Here is a 24,447-nt window from a genome sequence, read left to right on the forward strand (position 1 = left end):
TGCAAAGGCGAAAGAAACTGTCTGGCCTGAGAACAATACTGGAGGATGCTGGGTAATGTAGTGCATCAGCGCGAATCCCGCCTCCATCATGGAAGTAAGCGGCGGTGGACCTATGAGCAGATGCTATAGAGATGTGCAATCCTGGGGTGCGGAGGACAGCCATTGGACGGGGAAGTAGTGTTGCCTGGATGACTCCTGCAGGCAATGGCCGGTACTACACCACAGAGAAGACATTACAGCAATAAACGTTCACAAAGTGATTATTACAGGCGGAAAGACATAACCTCTGCAATCAAACCAACATCAGCTACATGACGCCTGTGTTCGGGCACCAGCCCTGCGGACTCGGCCGGCTGCTGGATTGTTTCCCTCGGCATCTACACCTCGGCGTCCTGGTGGCTCCCGCTTCGCCCTCCTTGCTGTTCAGCTTGGTAAACTCTTTCAGCCACCTGCTGGTAATGATCCTGAACTCTTCGCCTCCGCGCCTCCTGCGATGGATGAGAGAGACAGCCATTAATCAGGGCCGGGGGTAATCACTACATCTACCGCAGTGCAATGCACCGGAGCATGCTCCGTACAGACAGCACTAAGAGAGCGGTGAGGAGCAGAACTGTCCACCACCTCCTGGCTGAGCGCTCCACAATGCTGCGCTCACCATGTGATCTCTTTCTCTCTGTTCATTGACCGCACACTTCTCGAATTCCTTCTGGTCGATCCGTTCCCGCACCTTCCTCAGGTGTCCCAGCCTCCGCTCTTCTTTCTTCTTATCCTCCACAGCTAGGGTTTGGTACCTCTCGCTACGCTCCTCTTGTGCTGTTATCTTGGCCGTCATGGCGGTCACATTTCGCTCTCGTTCGTCCTTCAGCTTCTGCTCCTCGTTCTGTAGACGATGGAGGGTCTTCATCCTGCATGGAGAAATGGAAGATGGATTATAGCAGCCCAGTGCAGAGGGGTCAGACCTATACTTATACAGTCCTGGCCAAAAGTGTTGGCACCCTTGAAATTGTTACAGAAAATAAAGTAACCAGATAAAAGCAAGAGAAGTTGCCTCAATCTTTGCATTGTGTGTCTGTGTGTGCCACACTAAACATGGAGAACAGAAAGAGGAGAAGAGAACTCTGAGGACTTGGGAACCAAAATTGTTGAACAAATATCAATCTCAAGGTTACAAGTCCATCTCCAGAGATCTTGATGTTCCTTTTTTTCCATGGTGTGCAACACAATGAAGAAGTTTACAACCCATGGCACCGTAGCTAATCTCCCTGGATGTGGACGGCACAGAAAAGACTGATGAAAGGTTGTAACGCAGGATAGACCAGATGCTGCATCAGCACCAATCAAGATCCAAAGAAATTCAAGCTGTCCTGCAGGCCTAGGGTGCATCAATGTCAGCGAGATCTATACGTCCACATGTGAAAGAAATGAGACACTGTGGCCTCAGACCCAAGAGGTTCCCACTGCTGACACAGACATAAAAGCTACACTGCAGTTTGCCAAAATGTCCATGAGTTATCAAAAATCAAAAAAGCGTCTTGTGGACAGAAAAGACCAGGATGGAGCTTTTTGGTAAAGCACATCATTCTACTGTTTACCGAAAATGGAATGAGGCCTATGAAGAAAAGAACACAGTACCTACAGTTAAATATGGTGGAGGGTCACCTGTTTTGGGGTTGTTTTGCTGCCTCTGTCACTGGGGTCCTTGACTGTATGTGTGTATGTACATGTATATATGCCCCACACCTGTGAGCCTCCTGGCTGTCGCTGTATTTCTCTCCGGCCTCGTTTTCCCTCTTTTGCTCCCATTCTAGATGTTTAATTTTCTTCTTCTGTTGATGTTTCTGCTTCTGTTTCTTATGCTGTAGTTTTACCACTTCTGACTCTCCAAGACGATCAACTGCAGGAGGAGACTGTACCTTTAAGAAAAATGTATACCAGCAATATTAATCAACAATAATGAAGAGATGACAGGCATTCTCAGTGATGTCACCGCTGATCTCTAGTGATAGACAGGAGGCAGTCTCAGTGATGTCACCGCTGATCTCTAGTGATGGACAGGAGGCATTCTCAGTGATGTCACCGCTGATCTCTAGTGATGGACAGGAGGCATTCTCAGTGATGTCACCTCTGATCTCTGGTGATGGATAGGAGACATTCTCAGTGATGTCACCTCTGATCTCTGGTGATGGATAGGAGGCATTCTCAGTGATGTCACCTCTGATCTCTGGTGATGGATAGGAGGCATTCTCAGTGATGTCACCGCTGATCTCTGGTGATGGATAGGAGGCATTCTCAGTGATGTCACCGCTGATCTCTGGTGATGGATAGGAGGCATTCTCAGTGATGTCACCGCTGATCTCTGGTGATGGATAGGAGGCATTCTCAGTGATGTCACCGCTGATCTCTAGTGATGGATAGGAGGCATTCTCAGTGATGTCACCGCTGATCTCTGGTGATGGATAGGAGACATTCTTAGTGATGTCACTTCTGATCTCTGGTGATGGATAGGAGGCATTCTCAGTGATGTCACCGCTGATCTCTGGTGATGGATAGGAGGCATTCTCAGTGATGTCACCTCTGATCTCTAGTGATGGACAGGAGGCATTCTCAGTGATGTCACCGCTGATCTCTGGTGATGGATAGGAGACATTCTTAGTGATGTCACTTCTGATCTCTGGTGATGGATAGGAGGCATTCTCAGTGATGTCACCGCTGATCTCTGGTGATGGATAGGAGGCATTCTCAGTGATGTCACCTCTGATCTCTGGTGATGGATAGGAGACATTCTCAGTGATGTCACCGCTGATCTCTGGTGATGGATAGGAGGCATTCTCAGTGATGTCACCGCTGATCTCTGGTGATGGATAGGAGGCGTTCTCAGTGATGTCACCGCTGATCTCTGGTGATGGATAGGAGGCGTTCTCAGTGATGTCACCGCTGATCTCTGGTGATGGATAGGAGGCGTTCTCAGTGATGTCACCGCTGATCTCTGGTGATGGATAGGAGGCGTTCTCAGTGATGTCACCGCTGATCTCTGGTGATGGATAGGAGGTGTTCTCAGTGATGTCACCGCTGATCTCTGGTGATGGATAGGAGGCGTTCTCAGTGATGTCACCGCTGATCTCTAGTGATGGATAGGAGGCATTCTCAGTGATGTCACCTCTGATCTCTAGTGATGGACAGGAGGCATTCTCAGTGATGTCACCGCTGATCTCTGGTGATGGATAGGAGACATTCTCAGTGATGTCACTGCTGATCTCTGGTGATGGATAGGAGACATTCTCAATGATGTCACCTCTGATCTCTGGTGATGGATAGGAGGCATTCTCAGTGATGTCACCGCTGATCTCTGGTGATGGATAGGAGACATTCTCAGTGATGTCACCTCTGATCTCTGGTGATGGATAGGAGGCATTCTCAGTGATGTCACCTCTGATCTCTGGTGATGGATAGGAGGCATTCTCAGTGATGTCACTGCTGATCTCTGGTGATGGATAGGAGGCATTCTCAGTGATGTCACCGCTGATCTCTGGTGATGGATAGGAGACATTCTCAGTGATGTCACCGCTGATCTCTGGTGATGGATAGGAGACATTCTCAGTGATGTCACCTCTGATCTCTGGTGATGGATAGGAGGCATTCTCAGTGATGTCACCTCTGGTGATGGATAGGAGGCATTCTCAGTGATGTCACCGCTGATCTCTGGTGATGGATAGGAGGCATTCTCAGTGATGTCACCGCTGATCTCTGGTGATGGATAGGAGACATTCTCAGTGATGTCACCTGATCTCTGGTGATGGATAGGAGGCATTCTCAGTGATGTCACCTCTGATCTCTGGTGATGGATAGGAGGCATTCTCAGTGATGTCACTGCTGATCTCTGGTGATGGATAGGAGGCATTCTCAGTGATGTCACCGCTGATCTCTGGTGATGGATAGGAGGCATTCTCAGCGATGTCACCGCTGATCTCTAGTGATGGATAGGAGACATTCTCAGTGATGTCACCGCTGATCTCTGGTGATGGATAGGAGACATTCTCAGTGATGTCACCGCTGATCTCTGGTGATGGATAGGAGACATTCTCAGTGATGTCACCTCTGATCTCTGGTGATGGATAGGAGGCATTCTCAGTGATGTCACTGCTGATCTCTGGTGATGGATAGGAGGCATTCTCAGTGATGTCACCTCTGATCTCTGGTGATGGATAGGAGGCATTCTCAGTGATGTCACCTCTGGTGATGGATAGGAGGCATTCTCAGTGATGTCACCGCTGATCTCTGGTGATGGATAGGAGGCATTCTCAGTGATGTCACCGCTGATCTCTGGTGATGGATAGGAGACATTCTCAGTGATGTCACCTCTGATCTCTGGTGATGGATAGGAGGCATTCTCAGTGATGTCACCTCTGATCTCTGGTGATGGATAGGAGGCATTCTCAGTGATGTCACTGCTGATCTCTGGTGATGGATAGGAGGCATTCTCAGTGATGTCACCGCTGATCTCTGGTGATGGATAGGAGGCATTCTCAGTGATGTCACCGCTGATCTCTAGTGATGGATAGGAGACATTCTCAGTGATGTCACCGCTGATCTCTGGGGATGGATAGGAGACATTCTCAGTGATGTCACCGCTGATCTCTGGTGATGGATAGGAGGCATTCTCAGCGATGTCACCGCTGATCTCTAGTGATGGATAGGAGACATTCTCAGTGATGTCACCGCTGATCTCTGGTGATGGATAGGAGACATTCTCAGTGATGTCACCGCTGATCTCTGGTGATGGATAGGAGACATTCTCAGTGATGTCACCTCTGATCTCTGGTGATGGATAGGAGGCATTCTCAGTGATGTCACTGCTGATCTCTGGTGATGGATAGGAGGCATTCTCAGTGATGTCACCTCTGATCTCTGGTGATGGATAGGAGGCATTCTCAGTGATGTCACCTCTGGTGATGGATAGGAGGCATTCTCAGTGATGTCACCGCTGATCTCTGGTGATGGATAGGAGGCATTCTCAGTGATGTCACCGCTGATCTCTGGTGATGGATAGGAGACATTCTCAGTGATGTCACCTCTGATCTCTGGTGATGGATAGGAGGCATTCTCAGTGATGTCACCTCTGATCTCTGGTGATGGATAGGAGGCATTCTCAGTGATGTCACTGCTGATCTCTGGTGATGGATAGGAGGCATTCTCAGTGATGTCACCGCTGATCTCTGGTGATGGATAGGAGGCATTCTCAGTGATGTCACCGCTGATCTCTAGTGATGGATAGGAGACATTCTCAGTGATGTCACCGCTGATCTCTGGGGATGGGTAGGAGACATTCTCAGTGATGTCACCGCTGATCTCTAGTGATGGATAGGAGACATTCTCAGTGATGTCACCGCTGATCTCTGGGGATGGATAGGAGACATTCTCAGTGATGTCACCGCTGATCTCTGGTGATGGATAGGAGGCATTCTCAGTGATGACACCTCTGATCTCTGGTGATGGATAGGAGACATTCTCAGTGATGTCACCGCTGATCTCTGGTGATGGATAGGAGGCATTCTCAGTGATGTCACCTCTGATCTCTGGTGATGGATAGGAGGCATTCTCAGTGATGTCACCGCTGATCTCTGGTGATGGATAGGAGACATTCTCAGTGATGTCACCGCTGATCTCTGGTGATGGATAGGAGGCATTCTCAGTGATGTCACCGCTGATCTCTGGGGATGGATAGGAGACATTCTCAGTGATGTCACCGCTGATCTCTGGTGATGGATAGGAGGCATTCTCAGTGATGACACCTCTGATCTCTGGTGATGGATAGGAGACATTCTCAGTGATGTCACCGCTGATCTCTGGTGATGGATAGGAGGCATTCTCAGTGATGACACCTCTGATCTCTGGTGATGGATAGGAGACATTCTCAGTGATGTTACCGCTGATCTCTGGTGATGGATAGGAGACATTCTCAGTGATGTCACCGCTGATCTCTGGTGATGGATAGGAGGCATTCTCAGTGATGTTACCGCTGATCTCTGGTGATGGATAGGAGACATTCTCAGTGATGTCACCGCTGATCTCTGGTGATGGATAGGAGGCATTCTCAGTGATGTCACCGCTGATCTCTGGTGATGGATAGGAGGCATTCTCAGTGATGACACCTCTGATCTCTGGTGATGGATAGGAGACATTCTCAGTGATGTCACCGCTGATCTCTGGTGATGGATAGGAGGCATTCTCAGTGATGTCACCGCTGATCTCTGGTGATGGGTAGGAGACATTCTCAGTGATGACACCTCTGATCTCTGGTGATGGATAGGAGGCATTCTCAGTGATGTCACCGCTGATCTCTGGTGATGGATAGGAGGCATTCTCAGTGATGTCACCGCTGATCTCTGGTGATGGGTAGGAGGCATTCTCAGTGATGACACCTCTGATCTCTGGTGATGGATAGGAGACATTCTCAGTGATGTCACCGCTGATCTCTGGTGATGGGTAGGAGACATTCTCAGTGATGACACCTCTGATCTCTGGTGATGGATAGGAGACATTCTCAGTGATGTCACCGCTGATCTCTGGTGATGGATAGGAGGCATTCTCAGTGATGTCACCTCTGATCTCTGGTGATGGATAGGAGGCATTCTCAGTGATGTCACCGCTGATCTCTGGTGATGGATAGGAGGCATTCTCAGTGATGTCACCTCTGATCTCTGGTGATGGATAGGAGGCATTCTCAGTGATGTCACCGCTGATCTCTGGTGATGGATAGGAGGCATTCTCAGTGATGTCACCGCTGATCTCTGGTGAAACCTGGGATGGCTGGACACTACATACATTGTAAAGCCTTACCCTACGCACATATAGTATGTTTACTTGTGTACTTACTTTTTGGGAAGGGTTGAAGTCCGTATGGATCATGACATCTTTCATTGTTAGTCTTCTGGACGGGGAATCTGAAATGGCTTCAAACAGAGCGCTTTGATTGGACGACCCGATGATATCAGACGGCGCCGACCTCAGATCTGACGTACACGGTTTGCTCTTTGGTGTAATTATTCCTGGAAGACACAGAATCATTTCTTTATGAGATGATATCGCCATTATGTGAGGCGGGTCTGTGACGCCCTGGCAGTGCTCGCCGTGACGCAGATGTAGACCGGCGCGGTGCCGGTGTCTGTATATGACGACGTTATCCTTATATACTGAACGTCTCCATAACTCTGTGTTATACAGGACAATGTCCTATCCGTTCTCACATTTCATGTCTTTCCTGATAATGTTACAATGTATCAGTGTCGGATTCCGAACTGTTAAACTCCTGGATTGCACATTGTACCAAAGCCTCAGCAGTGAGAAGTGAACTGCTGGGTTTTCACCTGTACTCAGTGGTTTCCAGCATTTGTCTACCTAGCAGCTACACAACTACCCCTTCTACTGTGCCATGATATGGACTCGATGTCCTGACTTTATAGCTGTAGTTCTGTAGCTGCTGAGAAGTAACCGATTTACAAGCATATAGATTCTTTATAAAGCTGTTCGCTATTTTGCTCAGATTTGAACATCAGTGTGCGAGTTTTTCCCAGTTGCAGGGTGAGTGCAGCGTGTCCCCCCTTCATACCTGGCTTTCGATAGAAGGGCTCTGGTTGACCCCGCTTCCAATACCTCCATTCCGGCCGGCCGCTGGGCTCCAGTTTTGGCTTCTCCCACAGAGTGGAGTCCGTGTTCACAGCGCTGTCCACCATCGTACTCTGCGTGGTCTTGGACAGGTACGTCTCACTGTCACTCTCATCGTCCAGAGACTCTTGCCCTTCAGACTCGGATGATGAGGAGGAGAAGCGGCATTCGCCCTGCCTGCGTCTCTCGCCTTTCATCTTCATGGTTGAGGATAAGTCTCCTTCGTCCAGCTCCTTATTCCCATGGACGTAGACCGTGGTCCTGGGTGAGAGCGGCCACCAGTCCTGGCACTTGGGGTCGTAGCAGCAGGTGGAGAAGCAGGAGCAGTGGGGGTGGGTGACATGTGAGTGGACGCTGTGACAGTTGCATCGGTGGATGTGGTCGGCGGAGCACACGGGGATCGGCACTGGGGCGCAGCGCTCCGTGATCACATACGTGGTGCTGCTTCGTGCTGTGCACGGGCGGCTGCTGACCGGACGGTGAAGGGTGTCTACAATGCGGTGGTGAACCGAAGGGGAGATCCACACGGCCACCTGCAGTGGGACTGTTGATTTTTTGCCGTTCCAAAAGCTAATGGTGAGCTGCTCGTCCTCTGCGCCTGCGGGAGATAACGACAGTCGTGAATTTGTGTGTACAAACCATTGTATATTAGATATGCTATAACCCAGGAGGAAGAGCAGCAAAACGTATACAGGCTATACATGTAGAGTAAGCGCCGTGTACCCTGGCCTCTATGGCCAGGTCGCTGCAGAACTTCTTTACAACATTCAGTAAATTAAGGTTCTGTAACTTACAGACTTTGTGTTTCAGTTCCTTATCATGTTACAATGTATCGGTGTAGATGAGGTTCTGTGCGCTCAGCTCATCAGCAGCAGAAATATCTTTTCTTGTGCTGAGTGATTGTTACTGTGTGTCAGTGCAGGTAGAATATGCTACTAGAATCCAAGTTGTTGAAGGGGTTGTCCAGGACTGTGATATTGATGACCTCCCCTTAAGATAAGACGCAAGTATCAGATTGGCACAGCCAGAGCTGGACCCGAGATCGCCTCATACTCGGTGTGCGGAGCTCGGCTGCTCTGGCTCTGCACACTTCTGTATTTCTGGCAGCTGATCGCGGGGGACCAGGTGTCGGACCTCCACAGATCTGATATTGAAGACCTATTCTAGGGATAAATGATCAGTATCTCAATCCTGGACAACCCCTTTTAAGCATCTGGAGGGTACTCCAGACTGGATGCAACTGAAGCAAACCATCAGCTGTGAGATGACTTAGGTCATCATGGAAGTGCAAGTAAGAAAGTGTCCCATTCACTGACCGAAAGCAAATATCTTAATAGTGGAGAATGCAAGCACAAAGTCTATGATACACATCTGTGGAAGGGATGAGTGTACCTCGGAGGGGATCTCTCGTCTCCAGGCCTAGAATGACTGTCCCCGGCCCATATCTCGTCAGCTGTGGTTCCCAGGGGGCCAGCACATTGTCTCCGGGCACAACGCAATGTCTCAGCGCCTCCTCGTGCTGAATGATGTCACATGCGCGTGTCTTCTGTAACATGGCGGGATAGCGCTCGCCCTCCACGCATGGCTTGGAAAATTCTATAAGAAACACTCCGGGATCCTCCTGGTGTGAGATAAAACGTGCTGTATGTAATATTCACCTGCCATATAGTGCCGCATAATATGCACCATACCTCCTGTATCACCACACCGACATAGTAGAACCCATCAAGGTCTCTGCGGGCCAAAACCGTGTTTCGCCTAATGATTGACGTTAGACGTGGAAATGTGGGGGACGCGGTCGTCTTTCTACACGTTACACTGGTGTAATGAGGATAATGACCACTCAGGGAACATCTATAGAAAAGAACAAGTATCACGTGGACAGCTACTATAATACTGCTCCTATGTACAATAATATAACTACTATAATACTGCTCCTATGTACAAGAATATAACTACTATAATACTGCTCCTATGTACAAAAATATAACTACTATAATACTGCCCCTATGTACAGGAATATAACTACTATAATACTGCTCCTATGTACAAGAATATAACTGCTATAATACTGCTCCTATGTACAAGAATATAACTACTATAATACTGCTATGTACAAGAATATAACTACTATAATACTGCTCCTATGTACAAGAATATAACTACTGTAATACTGCCCCATGTACAGGAATATAACTACTATAATACTGCTACTTACAATAATATAACTACTATAATACTGCCCCTATGTACAAGAATATAACTACTATATTACTGCTCCTATGTACAAGAATATAACTACTATAATACTGCTCCTATGTACAAGAATATAACTACTATAATACTGCCCCTATGTACAGGAATATAACTACTATAATACTGCTCCTATGTACAAGAATATAACTACTATAATACTGCCACTATGTACAAGAATATAACTACTATAATACTGCCCCCTATTTACAGGAATATAACTACTATAATACTGCTCCTATGTACAATAATATAACTACTATAATACTGCTCCTATGTACAGGAATATAACTACTATAATACTGCTCCTATGTACAAGAATATAACTACTATAATACTGCCACTATGTACAAGAATATAACTACTATAATACTGCCCCCTATGTACAGGAATATAACTACTATAATACTGCTCCTATGTACAATAATATAACTACTATAATACTGCCCTTATGAACAAGAATATAACTACTGTAATACTGCCCCATGTACAGGAATATAACTACTATAATACTGCTCCTATGTACAATAATATAACTACTATAATACTGCTCCTATGTACAATAATATAACTACTATAATACTGCTCCTATGTACAAGAATATAACTACTATAATACTGCCCCATATGTACAAGAATATAACTACTATAATACTGCCCCTATGTACAAGAATATGACTACTATAATACTGCTCCTATGTACAAGAATATAACCACTATAATACTGCTCCTATGTACAGGAATATAACTACAATAATACTGCCCCTATGTACAGGAATATAACTACTATAATACTGCCCCTAGGTACAGGAATATAACTACTATAATACTGCTCCTATGTACAGGAATATAACTACTATAATACTGCTCCTATGTACAGGAATATAACTACTATAATACTGCTCCTATGTACAAGAATATAACTACTATAATACTGCTCCTATGTGCAAGAATATAACTACTATAATACTGCCCCTATGTACAGGAATATAACTACTATAATACTGTCCCCTAGGTACAGGAATATAACTACAATAATACTGCCCCTATGTACAAGAATATAACTACTATAATACTGCCCCTATGTACAAGAATATAACTACTATAATACTGCCCCTATGTACAAGAATGACTACTATAATACTGCCCCTATGTACAAGAATATAACTACTATAATACTGCTCCTATGTACAAGAATATATCTACTATAATACTGCCCCTATGTACAAGAATATAACTACTATAATACTGCTCCCTATATACAAGAATATAACTACTATAATACTGCCCCTATGTACAAGAATATAACTACTATAATACTGCCCCTATGTACAAGAATATGACTACTATAATACTGCTCCTATGTACAAGAATATAACTACTATAATACTGCTCCTATGTACAAGAATATAACTACTATAATACTGCCCCCTATGTACAAGAATATAACTACTATAATACTGCTCCTATGTACAAGAATATGACTACTATAATACTGCTCCTATGTGCAGGAATATAACTACTATAATACTGCCCCCTATGTACAAGAATATAACTACTATAATACTGCTCCTATGTGCAGGAATATAACTACTATAATACTGCTCCTATGTACAAGAATATAACTACTATAATACTGCTCCCTATGTACAAGAATATAACTACTATAATACTGCCCCTATGTACCAGAATGTAACTACTATAATACTGCTCCTATGTACAAGAATATGACTGCTATAATACTGCTGATATGTACAAGAATATAACTACTATAACACTGCCTCCCTATGTATAATAATATGACAACTATAATACCGCCTCAATATAAGAGAAGTTAGTGGCGGTGCTACTTACGGTCTGTGGATGGCGTGGTGAGTGGTCACGCACTGATGTCCTGTAGCTGAACAGCTGCACAGCGGCTCGGGATGTGTAACCAGGCTGTGGCAGGATGATGTAGGTAGGGGGGATGTCACGCTGCAGTATTTGTGGTCCAAGCACAGTGTCCCCATGTAGGGATCCATCTAAGTGATGAAAATGTGTGTACATTACATTCGATACATGGAAATCTGTGGAGGCGATCTATAAGATCATCCTGGATCCGGTGATCCATGGTAATAATGTGCTATGTGGCAGGATGCCGGCTTTATGGTGCATGTAATATCGGTGTAGACTTTCCATCCTTCATGTCTGTGAGCTGGTGAGTCTCTGCTCTCCACAATGATTCATTTTCACTGCACTGATACATTGCAACAAACCTTCAGTAAATATTTGTGCTGCTGCTGTAAGGATAGAATATTATGTAAATTGTAGCAAACCACAAGCTGTGCGAACTCTTCTTCCTAAGGGTATGTGCACACGTTGCGGATTTTGCTGCGGATTCGCAGCGGACTCGCAGCAGTTTTCCATGAGTTTACAATGCCATGTAAACCTTTGGAAAACAAAATCCGCAGTGCACATGCGGAAAAAAACGCGCGGAACGCTGCGCTGTTTATTCCGCAGCATGTCAATTCTTTGTGCGGATTCCGCAGTGGTTTACACCTGCTCCATAATAGGAATCTGCAGGTGGAATCCGCACAAAAAACGGTAATTCCGCAGTAAATCCCCAGTACGGATTTTATGCGGAATTACCAAAATCAGTGCGGAAAAATCTGCACAAGATTCCGCAACGTGTGCACATACCCTAAACGTTTCGATCCTCGTTTACTTTTTGTCCTTATTGAGAATATTTCTGAGCATTTGAAACAATACTGTATTATGGACTGAGGAGTGTCAGTACCCTGCACTGTCATGTTCTGAGTGATTGTTCTAGATATTATCTGGTGGAAGGTGTTATAGCATATAGATGGTTGCCAGCCCCAATGTCTTTGATCATCTAACCACCCCCTGGTGTGCTGACCCCAGCTGCCAAATTATCCACAACCAGTTCCCACAGTCCATCTCTTCTGACCCAGCATTCTGGACAATACATTTAGAAACATCCTTAGGGGTGCATGCATGTGGGGGTGCACGTGAGCATCCCGAAGATGAGCATCGATCAAAAGGCAGTTATTCCATGGCTGTTAGGGCAGGAGTCAGGTAACCCACACTCTACTCTCCCTTCTATTCATGTGCTTTGTTCCTATCCTCCTATGTTCCCTTGCCATTCACGTTCATAGCCCCATCCCCCCCTCCATCATGACTCATATACATCAGCCCCTCTCTCCTTCCCTCTCCCATGTACAGCTCCCATGCACTTCTCACCTTCCTGAAAAACCTCAGCCCATCTTGCCCAAACACACATCACAAAACAACTTCGTACAATTCCAATACCTACTTGCTCCTTATCTTCCTACTCCTACTAATTTCAGGGGACATCTCCCCCCAACCCTTGTCCACCATCCCCCAACCTCAACCCCTACCCAACCTCGTATCATAACCACACTAATCTTATTAATATTACTTGCCTACCCTGCTGCCATGGTGGCCTAATTCTCCCATTCCCCGAGACCCCCAAACAGACCTGGTGGTGGAGTCGGCATACTCCTGTCCCCACAATGCACTTTCCAGGTCATCCCCCTAGCTCCTTCACTCTCATTCCCTTCTTTTGAGGTCCACACCATCAGGCTCTTTCGTCCCCTCTCCCTCAGTGTAGCGGTCATATACCGGCCCCCAGGCTCGCCCACCCACTTCCTGGACCATATGTCTGCCTGGCTACCGCACTTTATGTCCTCAGAACTCCCAACCTTTATTTTGGGAGACTTCAACATCCCCATTTACAGCCCCACTTCCACATCAGCGTCCCAGTTTCTATCACTAACCACTTCTCTCGGCCTCTCACAGCTCTCAACCTCTGAGACACACAAAGACGGTAACACCCTGGACCTGGTCTTTGTCCAGCTCTGCTCAATCTCCTACCTAATAACTTCCCCTCTCTGACCACAACATTCTCTCCTTCACCCTCTCACCCTCCTACCTACCACACATTCAGAAATCTACATGCTATCAACCCTCACACACTCTGACTCCTTACACTCATCACTGTCCCCAATCTCCTCCGTTTCCTGTCCTGATCTGGTGGTACAGCACTACAATGACTCTCTTAGAAGCCCCCTGGACCAAGTAGCTCCCCTTACCCTCAGAACCTCCAAACACAGAGTGAAACAGCCCTGGCTCACATCGCAAACTCTGCTTCTCCAGCAATGCTCTAGGTGTGCTGAACGCTTATGGAGGAAAACTCGCACACCAGAAGACTTCATACACTTCAAATTTATGTTAAGGACACATAACTCTGCCCTTCACCTCGCCAAACAGACCTACTTCACCACTCTGATCTCCTCACTATCCAACAACCCCAAGAAACTTTGTGACACCTTTCACTCCCTCCTCAAGCCAAAAGCACAAGCCCCTATCACAGGCATTTGTGCTGATGACCTGGCCTCCCACTTTATAGAGAAAATAGATAATATCTGTCAGGAAATCTGCTTCCAGACACCAAGTGCATTTCCCCTGGCTCTATCCACATTCGATCCCATCACAGAAGAAGTCTCCAAGCTCCTCTCTTCTCGTCCAACTACATGCACCACCGACCCCATTCCCTCTCATCTCCTCCAGTTTGTCCAGTCGTCACAACTGACCTAACTACAATCTTTAATCTCTCCCTCTCCTCTGGCATTTTCCCCTCCTCCTTCAAACACTCTATCATTACTCCATTAGTAAAGAAACCCGCCCTCGACCCATCCTGCCCAAATTACTACAGACCAGTCTCCAACCTCCCCTTCATCTCTAAACTCTTGGAGCGCCTGATCTACTCCCGCCTGACCCGTTACCTCTCCGCTTACTCCCTCCTAGACCCTTCACAGTCCGGCTTCCGCCCCCTATATTCTACAGAAACTGCACTCATCAAAGTGACCAATGACCTTCTGACAGCAAAGTGTAATGGTGACCACTCTGCTCATTCTTCTCGACCTCTCTGTAGCTTTCGACACTGTCGACCACCCTCTCCTCAGTGTTCTGTTCTCTGGCTCCACTTTGTCTCCTCTTCCTCTCACTGTCGGGGTACCTCAGGGCCCAGTCCTTGGCCCCCTTCTCTTCTCTCTCTTCTCACCCCCGGAAGAAGGCACGTGGCCGAAGCGCGCGTTGGGGTGGATGGCATCGTGGTCCCGCAGGTAAACTTCTTGCTACTTTAACTGGTCATGCACCATTACTATATGTGCGGTCACCCTGGATTTTTTGCATGAGGCTTTATGGTACTTTATAGACCTTATATGTATTGGTCTATATACACATATGGGCATATTCTTATTGAAACCTCTTTGCAAACTATGTACCTTAGCACTGTTGGGCTGACTATTTACTTTGTGTACTTCATGTTTGCCTGTTGGGAACCACTCTGCCATCTTTTTGGTGAGATCCTTTGTCATTTTCCTGTTTTATATATTTTTGTCGTGTGTTATTACCCTTCTGACTTAATAAAATTCCTACTTTTACAAACAAAATTTTGGTTCTTTTGGTGCTATTTTTCTCTTTAGTCTCCAACATCATGTCTGTTCTCTATCTGAAACTCAACCTCTCCAAAACTGAACTTCTTCTGCTCCCGCCATCTACTAACCTCCCTAAGGCTAGGGTCACATTGCGTTAGTGCAACCCTTTTAGCGCTAGCGGGTTGCGCTAACGCAATGTTTTTAATGTGGCCGCGTCCCGGGGTCGCGGTAACGTCCCCGCTCTTGCAGATCCCCGATCTGCGAGAGCGGGAAGTGGACCGCGGGCGCGCCTCGGACGCTACAAGCAGCGTCCGCGGTGCGCCAGGAAACACCGGCGCGTCCCTAGCGCGTGCCGAACATGGCACGCACTAGTGCTGTGCGTTCCCATTGCCGTGAATGGGCGCGCTAACGGACGCGTTGCACGGCGTTAAGTTCGCCGTGCAACGCTGTCCGTTAGCGCTTTCCCATTAACGCAATGGGAACCAAGCCTAAACCTGACGTTTCCCTCTCCGTGGGTGGCACCATAATAACACCCCGGCAGCAGGCGCGCTGTCTGGGTGTTATGTCTGCCTCCGATCTCTCCTTCACCTCCCACATACAATCTCTTGCCCGCTCGTGCCGCTTACACCTAAAGAACATCTCTAGAATCCGTCCTTTTCTCTTACCCCATGACGGCACTAACGAGAGAGGGATCCGCCCTCAGGGACAGGAAACCCACAGGTTAAAAAGGCGGGACCTCTCCTCCACCTCAGTTCGGTTTCCTGTCCCCGACGGGGATCCCACAACTCACCATCCAGGAGTCCAGGGACCATCAGGCCGAGTTCAGGCAGCGGGGGGCCCTGCCACGGTCTCAGGTGGATTCCTCCCTGAGGGCGCGATCCGGGGTCGGCGGGCCTCGTAGATGCGCGCAGAGGGGAGGCAGTGAAGAGGATGCCGAGAAAGCCTGCCTCTTCCTTTTCAAAGGGATGATCGGCAATAGGTAGCGGCGGCTACCTGGAGGGTTTCTCCACCGATCCATAAGGCACACAGGAGTGGTGACGCCGGTCACTGACAAGAGAACGCTGGGAGCAGCGGCGGCTGCGGAAGCTCCGTCCCTCCTGTGAGCCGGCAAACAGTGAGCGCGCGCGCGGGGTTCGGCGACTTACTGCGCAGGCGTGGGGGTCACTTCCGGGGCGGCGCAGGGCACCTCTGGGTAAACCGGAAGTTGCCTGGCGCCGCTCCATTAGTATATATCCAGAAGAAAAAGGGGTATACCGCTGCTCAGAGATTACCACCATGAGTGGAATAGAGCAGTCGGTGGAAGAAATTTCACAGGCCCCTGTGACAAAGAACCCGAAGGAGCGCCATTCCTCAAGAAAACCCACGCAGCGCAGCAGCTCAGGATCCCAGCGTAGCAGAGGCTCTGGTGGATCCAGGAGGGAGACGGTGGTTCAAGTGGAGGAGGCATCCTCAAAGCCACAGCCGGTATCTTCCTCACATTAGGAGGGTAAGTGACCTCCGTGAAAGTGTAAATTCTAATAGGGGTTTATTGTTTCCTAGGGAAAGAAATGCCAGGGGAAAAGTAAACATAGAGTATGCCCGCTTTGTTCAGCAGATTTGCCGGATTCATGGGTTAAAAAACTCTGTGCGCCATGTATTAAGAACACCATTGATGAGGAGACACCAAGTTTCACATCTGAATTAAAAGATTTAATTAAAACCCAAGTAGCAGACGCATTAAAAAGCGTAAAAAACCGTAAAAGAAAACATAAAGAAAAATCTCCAGATTACAGCTCCAGCGAGGGAGATAGTACGAGTGGGGATTCTGATAGCTCTACAGCTTCATCATCCTCCTCCGCATCTTCAGAAAGCGGTCGCAACTGTTTCCCAATAGATGAAACGGATGCGTTGGTGAAAATGGTTAGGGCGACAATGGGTCTGGCAGACACTCGTTCCAAAAAATCTGTACAAGATCTTATGTTTAGTGGCCTGGAACAAAAGAAGTACAGAGTGTTCCCATTAAATGAAAAAATTCAAGCCCTTATAAAAAAGGAGTGGAAAAGACCAGACAAAAAAGTACTGTTAACACCCAAAAGGAAATACCCATTTGATGACCCAGCCTGCGCCTCATGGGGAAAAGCGCCAAAATTAGACGTCGCCATCGCGAAAGCCTCTAAAAAGTTCGCTCTGCCTTTTGAAGATATGGGGACCCTCAAGGATCCTATGGATAAAAAGGCCGATGTCTTCCTAAAAGGGTCCTGGGAGGCCGCCAGCGGGGGGCTAAAACCCGGTATAGCTGCTACGTGTACAGCTAGAGCACTAATGGTCTGGCTGGATCATTTAGAGATGTGAAGGTGAATATTTGTTCGGTCCCACCCTAGACGATGTCCTCGAAAAAGCGGTTGATAAAAAGAAAGCCTTTCCGGGATTCCTAAATCAATCTTATAGGCGGCCCTTTCGAGGAAGGAGGTTCACACAAAGACGCCCCCCAAAAAATCAAAAGGAGGGGTGGGAAGACAGAAAATTCAAAAGAGGAGGTTTCATGTTCAACAAGCCGGATAATAAAAAACAGCCACAATGAGGGTGTGCCCCAGGTAGGAGGGAGACTGACCCACTTCCTTCCAACCTGGGAAAAAATTTCTGGAAGTGCCTGGACTCTAAACATCATAAAGACGGGCCTAAAACTAAGCTTTCACACAATGCCACACAATCAGTTTGTGGTCACACCACGTAGAAAGTCAGAGATCGAGCAGCTAAGCATCCAGAGAGAAGTTCTCACTCTTCTGGAGAAGAAAGTCTTACAGGAAGTTCCACAACAGGAAGAGACGAGGGGGTTTTATTCTCCGCTCTTTCTTCGAACAAAACCGGACGGAACTTTCAGAGTAATTATAAATTTGAAACAACTAAACAGATACCTGGTAATAGAAAAATTCAAAATGGAGACAATAAAATCATGTGTCAGATCCCTTATCCCGTCTTGTTTCATGACTGTTATAGACTTAAAGGACGCATACTATCATGTGCCAATCCATCCGGATTTCCGGAAATATCTCAGGGTTGCAGTAATGATACAAGGGGAACTGAAACATTACCAATACAAGGCTCTTCCGTTTGGTCTAGCCATTGCCCCGAGAGTATTCACAAAATTAATGGCGGAAGTAATGGCCCATATAAGGGAACAAAACATATTGATTGTGCCTTATCTGGACGACCTCCTAGTGATGGGCAGTTCCTCTCTACATTGCAGCCAGCAACTAAACAGAGTGATGGTAGCCCTATCGAATCTAGGATGGTTTCTGAACCTGGAAAAATCCAGGCTTATCCCATCTCAAGTACAGTTGTACTTGGGGATATTAATAGACTCAACAAAGCAAGAGTGTCGTCTGCCAGAAGAGAAAGTATCCAACATGATACATCTAGTGAATCAGTTGAGTATCTCTCCTCTGATCTCTCTAAGGAGAGCCATGTCCATACTGGGATCAATGACATCCTGTATCCCAGCGGTACAGTGGGCTCAGAGCCACTCGAGAGATCTCCAGTGGGAAATACTAGAGGCGGTATCCCACGCAGGAGGAAATTTAGAAAAGCAATTAAAAATATCCTCTCGGACAAAAACTTCCTTAGCTTGGTGGAGAGACCCGTCCAATCTCAGGAGGGGGGTTCCATGGGTATGGCCGGTCTCGATAATCCTGACCACAGACGCAAGCCCTTGGGGGTGGGGGGCCCACCTAAACAGGCAAATTGCCCAAGGTCCTTGGTCAGTAGAATAAAAAGACCTTACTTCAAACATGAAGGAGCTTTTAGCAGTTCAGTACGCCATCAATCATTTTTTAACTTCCCTCCGTTCCCACCACGTGAGACTACTGACGGACAACAGGGTGGTAGTAGCATATTTAAACCATCAGGGAGGGACGAGGTCTCAATCCCTAATGAAAGTGACAAATTTCATCATGTCACAAGCAGAAGCCAACTTGTCCTCCCTGACAGCCCTTCACATAAAAGGGTCAGAAAATCAAACTGCAGATTTTCTAAGCAGAACCCAATTAAAACAGGGGGAATGGGAGTTAAATACAAGTATATTCAAACGCATAGTGGATCTTTGGGGGGCCCCGGATATAGATCTATTTGCAAACAATCAAAATCGGAAAACGGAGGCCTTCTGCTCGATAGATCCTCGGGGGAGTCCAGTGGCCATAGACGCGTTGTTAATTCCATGGAAATTCCATCTAGCTTATGTGTTTCCTCCGATAGCTCTAATTCCCTTAGTCTTGAAGAAAATCAGGGAAGACAGAGCCAAAGTGATACTGATAGCTCCGTTCTGGCCGAAAAGAGTATGGTTCCCATGGCTACGCCTAATGTCCATAGCGGATCCATGGGTACTCCCAGATATCCCAGACCTTCTGCATCAAGGGCCAGTGAATCACCCTCAAATAAAAAGTTTGCACATGACGGCCTGGCTTTTGAAAGGGAACTGTTAACAAAAAGGGGGTTTTCTTCAAATTTAATTTCTACCCTGCTGGCCAGTAGAAAACCTATAACTACCAGAGCCTACGGCAAAGTCTGGAAAAAGTTCCTCTCCACGTCAGGAGTTATCCTATCAAATCAGATGCCAATTCAGGAAATCTTAGAATTTCTTCAAAAAGGTTTAGAGAAAGGCCTAGCAACAAACACGCTGAAGGTTCAGATTGCAGCATTGGGTGCCCTTTACAACCAGGATTTGGCGGGGAATCACTGGGTAAAAAGATTTATTAGAGCATCTACTAGGTCCAGACCAGTTATACATCTCACCGCTCCTCCCTGGGACCTGAACTTAGTCCTTTCAGCACTAACTAAAGCGCCGTTCGAACCTTTATCTCAGGCTTCACTAAAAATAATATCTTGGAAAACCTGTTTATTGGTGGCCCTAACCTCAGCTCGCAGGATTAGTGATCTGCAGGCCTTATCAGCCTACCCACCTCTAACCCAAATATTAGAGGACAGAGTAATCCTCAAAACTGACCCTTCTTACCTTCCCAAAGTGGCGTCAAAATTCCACAGATCTCAAGAGATAGCGTTACCATCTTTTTGCCCCAATCCAAAAAACAAAAAAGAGGAGGCTCTACACACTCTAGATGTAAAGAGATGTCTAACACACTATCTATCAGCCACAAGGGAGTGTAGGAAAGGGAGGGCTCTGTTTGTCTGCTTTCAGGGACCAAATAAGGGTCACAAGGCATCGAAAGCCACGTTGGCGAGGTGGGTAAGAGATGCCATCAAGATGTCATATACCTCATCCGGGGAAAAAGTTCCAGACACAGTTAAGGCTCATTCAACCAGGTCGGTGGCAACCTCTTGGGCTGAACGTGGTGGAGCATCAATAGATCAAATATGTAGAGCAGCCACTTGGTCTTCCCCCTCTACATTCTTCAAGCACTATCAGCTTAATCTATCCTCTCCCTCAGACTTAACTTTTGGTAGGAGAGTTCTTGAGGCAGTAGTCCCACCCTAAAATTTTCATTCTTTGAAATTCTCTCGTTAGTGCCGTCATGGGGTAAGAGAATATCGTAGTTACTTACCGATAACGGTATTTCTCTGAACCCATGACGGCACCTGTATATTCCCTCCCTTCACGTATGGGTGTCCACACTACTTATAAATTAAGTCACGAGGTGTGCATAAAAAAAAAAAAAAAAAAAAAAAAAGTGTATATATATATATACAGTGGGGCAAAAAAGTATTTAGTCAGTCAGCAATAGTGCAAGTTCCACCACTTAAAAAGATGAGAGGCGTCTGTAATTTACATCATAGGTAGACCTCAACTATGGGAGACAAACTGAGAAAAAAAAATCCAGAAAATCACATTGTCTGTTTTTTTATCATTTTATTTGCATATTATGGTGGAAAATAAGTATTTGGTCAGAAACAAAATTTCATCTCAATACTTTGTAATATATCCTTTGTTGGCAATGACAGAGGTCAAACGTTTTCTGTAAGTCTTCACAAGGTTGCCACTCACTGTTGTTGGTATGTTGGCCCATTCCTCCATGCAGATCTCCTCTATAGCAGTGATGTTTTTGGCTTTTCGCTTGGCAACACGGACTTTCAACTCCCTCCAAAGTTTTTCTATAGGGTTGAGATCTGGAGACTGGCTAGGCCACTCCAGGACCTTGAAATGCTTCTTACGAAGCCACTCCTTCGTTGCCCTGGCAGTGTGCTTTGGATCATTGTCATGTTGAAAGACCAAGCCACGTTTCATCTTCAATGCCCTTGCTGATGGAAGGAGGTTTGCACTCAAAATCTCACGATACATGGCCCCATTCATTCTTTCATGTACCCGATCAGTCATCCTGGCCCCTTTGCAGAGAAACAGCCCCAAAGTATGATGTTTCCACCACCATGCTTTACAGTAGGTATGGTGTTTGATGGATGCAACTCAGTATTCTTTTTCCTCCAAACACGACAAGTTGTGTTTCTACCAAACAGTTCCAGTTTGGTTTCATCAGACCATAGGACATTCTCCCAAAACTCCTCTGGATCATCCAAATGCTCTCTAGCAAACTTCAGACGGGCCCGGACATGTACTGGCTTAAGCAGTGGGACACGTCTGGCACTGCAGGAGCTGAGTCCATGGTGGCGTAGTGTGTTACTTATGGTAGGCCTTGTTACATTGGTCCCAGCTCTCTGCAGTTCATTCACTAGGTCCCCCCACGTGGTTCTGGGATTTTTGCTCACCATTCTTGTGATCATTCTGACCCCACGGGGTGGGATTTTGCGTGGAGCCCCAGATTGAGGGAGATTATCAGTGGTCTTGTATGTCTTCCATTTTCTAATTATTGCTCCCACTGTTGATTTCTTCACTCCAAGCTGGTTGGCTATTGCAGATTCAGTCTTCCCAGCCTGGTGCAGGGCTACAATTTTGTTTCTGGTGTCCTTTGACAGCTCTTTGGTCTTCACCATAGTGGAGTTTGGAGTCAGACTGTTTGAGGGTGTGCACAGGTGTCTTTTTATACTGATAACAAGTTTAAACAGGTGCCATTACTACAGGTAATGAGTGGAGGAAAGAGGAGACTCTTAAAGAAGAAGTTACAGGTCTGTGAGAGCCAGAAATCTTTATTGTTTGTTTCTGACCAAATACTTATTTTCCACCATAATATGCAAATAAAATGATAAAAAAACAGACAATGTGATTTTCTGGATTTTTTTTTCTCAGTTTGTCTTCCATAGTTGAGGTCTACCTATGATGTAAATTACAGACGCCTCTCATCTTTTTAAGTGGTGGAACTTGCACTATTGCTGACTGACTAAATACTTTTTTGCCCCACTGTATATATATAGAGGAGCTTATATAAGTTATACAGTTATATTTTGTTGTGTAAAAATAACCAATTAAGTTACAGCAGAAATTCCCTGCAAGGCTCTGTAAACCAACTGAGGTGGAGGAGAGGTCCCGCCTTTTTAACCTGTGGGTTTCCTGTCCCTGAGGGCGGATCCCTCTCTCGTTAGTGCCGTCATGGGTTCAGAGAAATACCGTTATCGGTAAGTAACTACGATATTCTCACCATGGAAACAGCAAAAACACTCACTGTAGCCCTGATCCACTCCCGCCTGGACTACTGCAACTCTCTATTAATTGGCCTCCCCCACACTCGACTTTCCCCTCTCCAGTCCATCCTTAATGCGGCAGCCAGGGTCGTCCGTCTGGATAATCGTTACTCGGACGCGTCCGCTCTTCGCCAGTCGTTACACTGGCTGCCCATTCATTACAGGATACAATTCAAAGTACTTGTTCTCACCCACAAAACTCTCCACAGTGCGGCCCCCCATACATCTCCTCCCTCATTTCTGTCTATCGGCCTAACAGACCACTGCACTCTGCAAATGACTTCCGACTAACCTCTGCACTAATCCGTACCTCCCACTCCCGACTCCAAGACTTCTCCCGTGCTGCGCCAATCCTCTGGAATGCTCTACCCCAAGATATTAGGACCATACACAATTTGCATAATTTTAAGTGCGCCGTCAAAACACATTTGTTCAGAGCAGCCTTTCACATTCCCTAATCAGTCATTTTATGTGTGTGTGTAGCCCATTCACTATCCCCATCTATTCCCCAACCCCTGAAGATGGCTGGACCATCATTGTAAATACATCATTGTAAATACACACCTGTACTTTGTATCTCCCCCACCTCATGGTAGATTGTAAGCTCTCACGAGCAGGGTCGGCTTATTGGGCTTTAATTATTGTATTGTTAACGTTGTTACTTATGACTATTGTGTTTGAAACTGTTAAGCTGTAAAGCGCTGCGGAATATGTTGGCTCTATATAAATAAAGATTATTGTTTTTAAAGTCATGTGACAAGGCTCGTTAAAGGGTCGATATTGACTTGTAGAATCGCTACTTCCATTAGGTGGCGCTAGATTTCTAGTCTTCCTCCTCTCTGAAGAGACAATTTGCATATTGAATTATGGAACATTCTGCCACTTTCTTGTACACTTCCCCATTATCAGTATCTGCTGCTTTTCAGTGAATGTTCATGTTTACAGAATATAAAATCCCAGCATAGCCTTGTTGTGAGCAGAGCTAAAGTTTGTTACAATGTATCGGTTCAGATAATTGCACCATCTATGGATTATAATGTCCGCAGACCCTACCTTACCTCTCGTCCTGCAGCGGAGTGACCGGCTCGCTGCACAGTTTACTAGTCAGTCCTCATGTTTCCTGGTTACTTTGTTGGTTTCTATAGAAGCGGCTGGGAATGTGATCTGATAGGAGAGATCCAGCGCCTGCGCCCTCCAGGCCTGCAGCTCACATCTCATCTGATGTGTCCTGCAGACTATCGCAGCGCAGATCTCTACACCTGCAGAGCATCGCTGGGCTTCATCTGTACTAATATTAAATCCGCAGAATTCGAGACAATGGTGCAAGATCATTGAACATGTCAAAATTCTGCAACTTTTCAACGCGTTTTGTCCCCGACTCATCAAACGGTTATTACCTATTCTGCTAAAGTGTTTGGCCAGGCTCGATAAATCGGGGCCTTCGTGGTCCAATTCTTCATCAAGCTCTGGATCTCTGCTTGCTGTCAGTGACTGGAAGGATTCTTGTTTACTTC

At 46.5% G+C, this 24,447-nt stretch overlaps 1 protein-coding gene across 1 annotated transcript; it reads right to left on the reverse strand.

Annotated features, from left to right (window-relative positions):
• Nucleotides 1-244: 244 nt before the first annotated feature.
• On the reverse strand, nucleotides 245-24,082 carry C9H11orf16 (chromosome 9 C11orf16 homolog). Its single transcript, XM_069738477.1, has 9 exons — nucleotides 23,992-24,082; nucleotides 11,769-11,935; nucleotides 9,354-9,516; nucleotides 9,055-9,283; nucleotides 7,607-8,260; nucleotides 6,874-7,046; nucleotides 1,741-1,913; nucleotides 656-905; nucleotides 245-488 (listed from the first exon to the last, which is right to left on the reverse strand). The coding sequence occupies exons 2-9, from the start codon at nucleotides 11,933-11,935 to the stop codon at nucleotides 378-380; spliced, it is 1,920 nt and encodes a 639-aa protein (XP_069594578.1). The 5' UTR covers nucleotides 23,992-24,082; the 3' UTR covers nucleotides 245-377.
• Between the last annotated feature and the right edge of the window lie 365 nt (nucleotides 24,083-24,447).

The sequence above is a fragment of the Ranitomeya imitator genome, chromosome 9 (assembly GCF_032444005.1).
Source record: "Ranitomeya imitator isolate aRanImi1 chromosome 9, aRanImi1.pri, whole genome shotgun sequence".
NCBI lineage: Eukaryota > Metazoa > Chordata > Amphibia > Anura > Dendrobatidae > Ranitomeya > Ranitomeya imitator.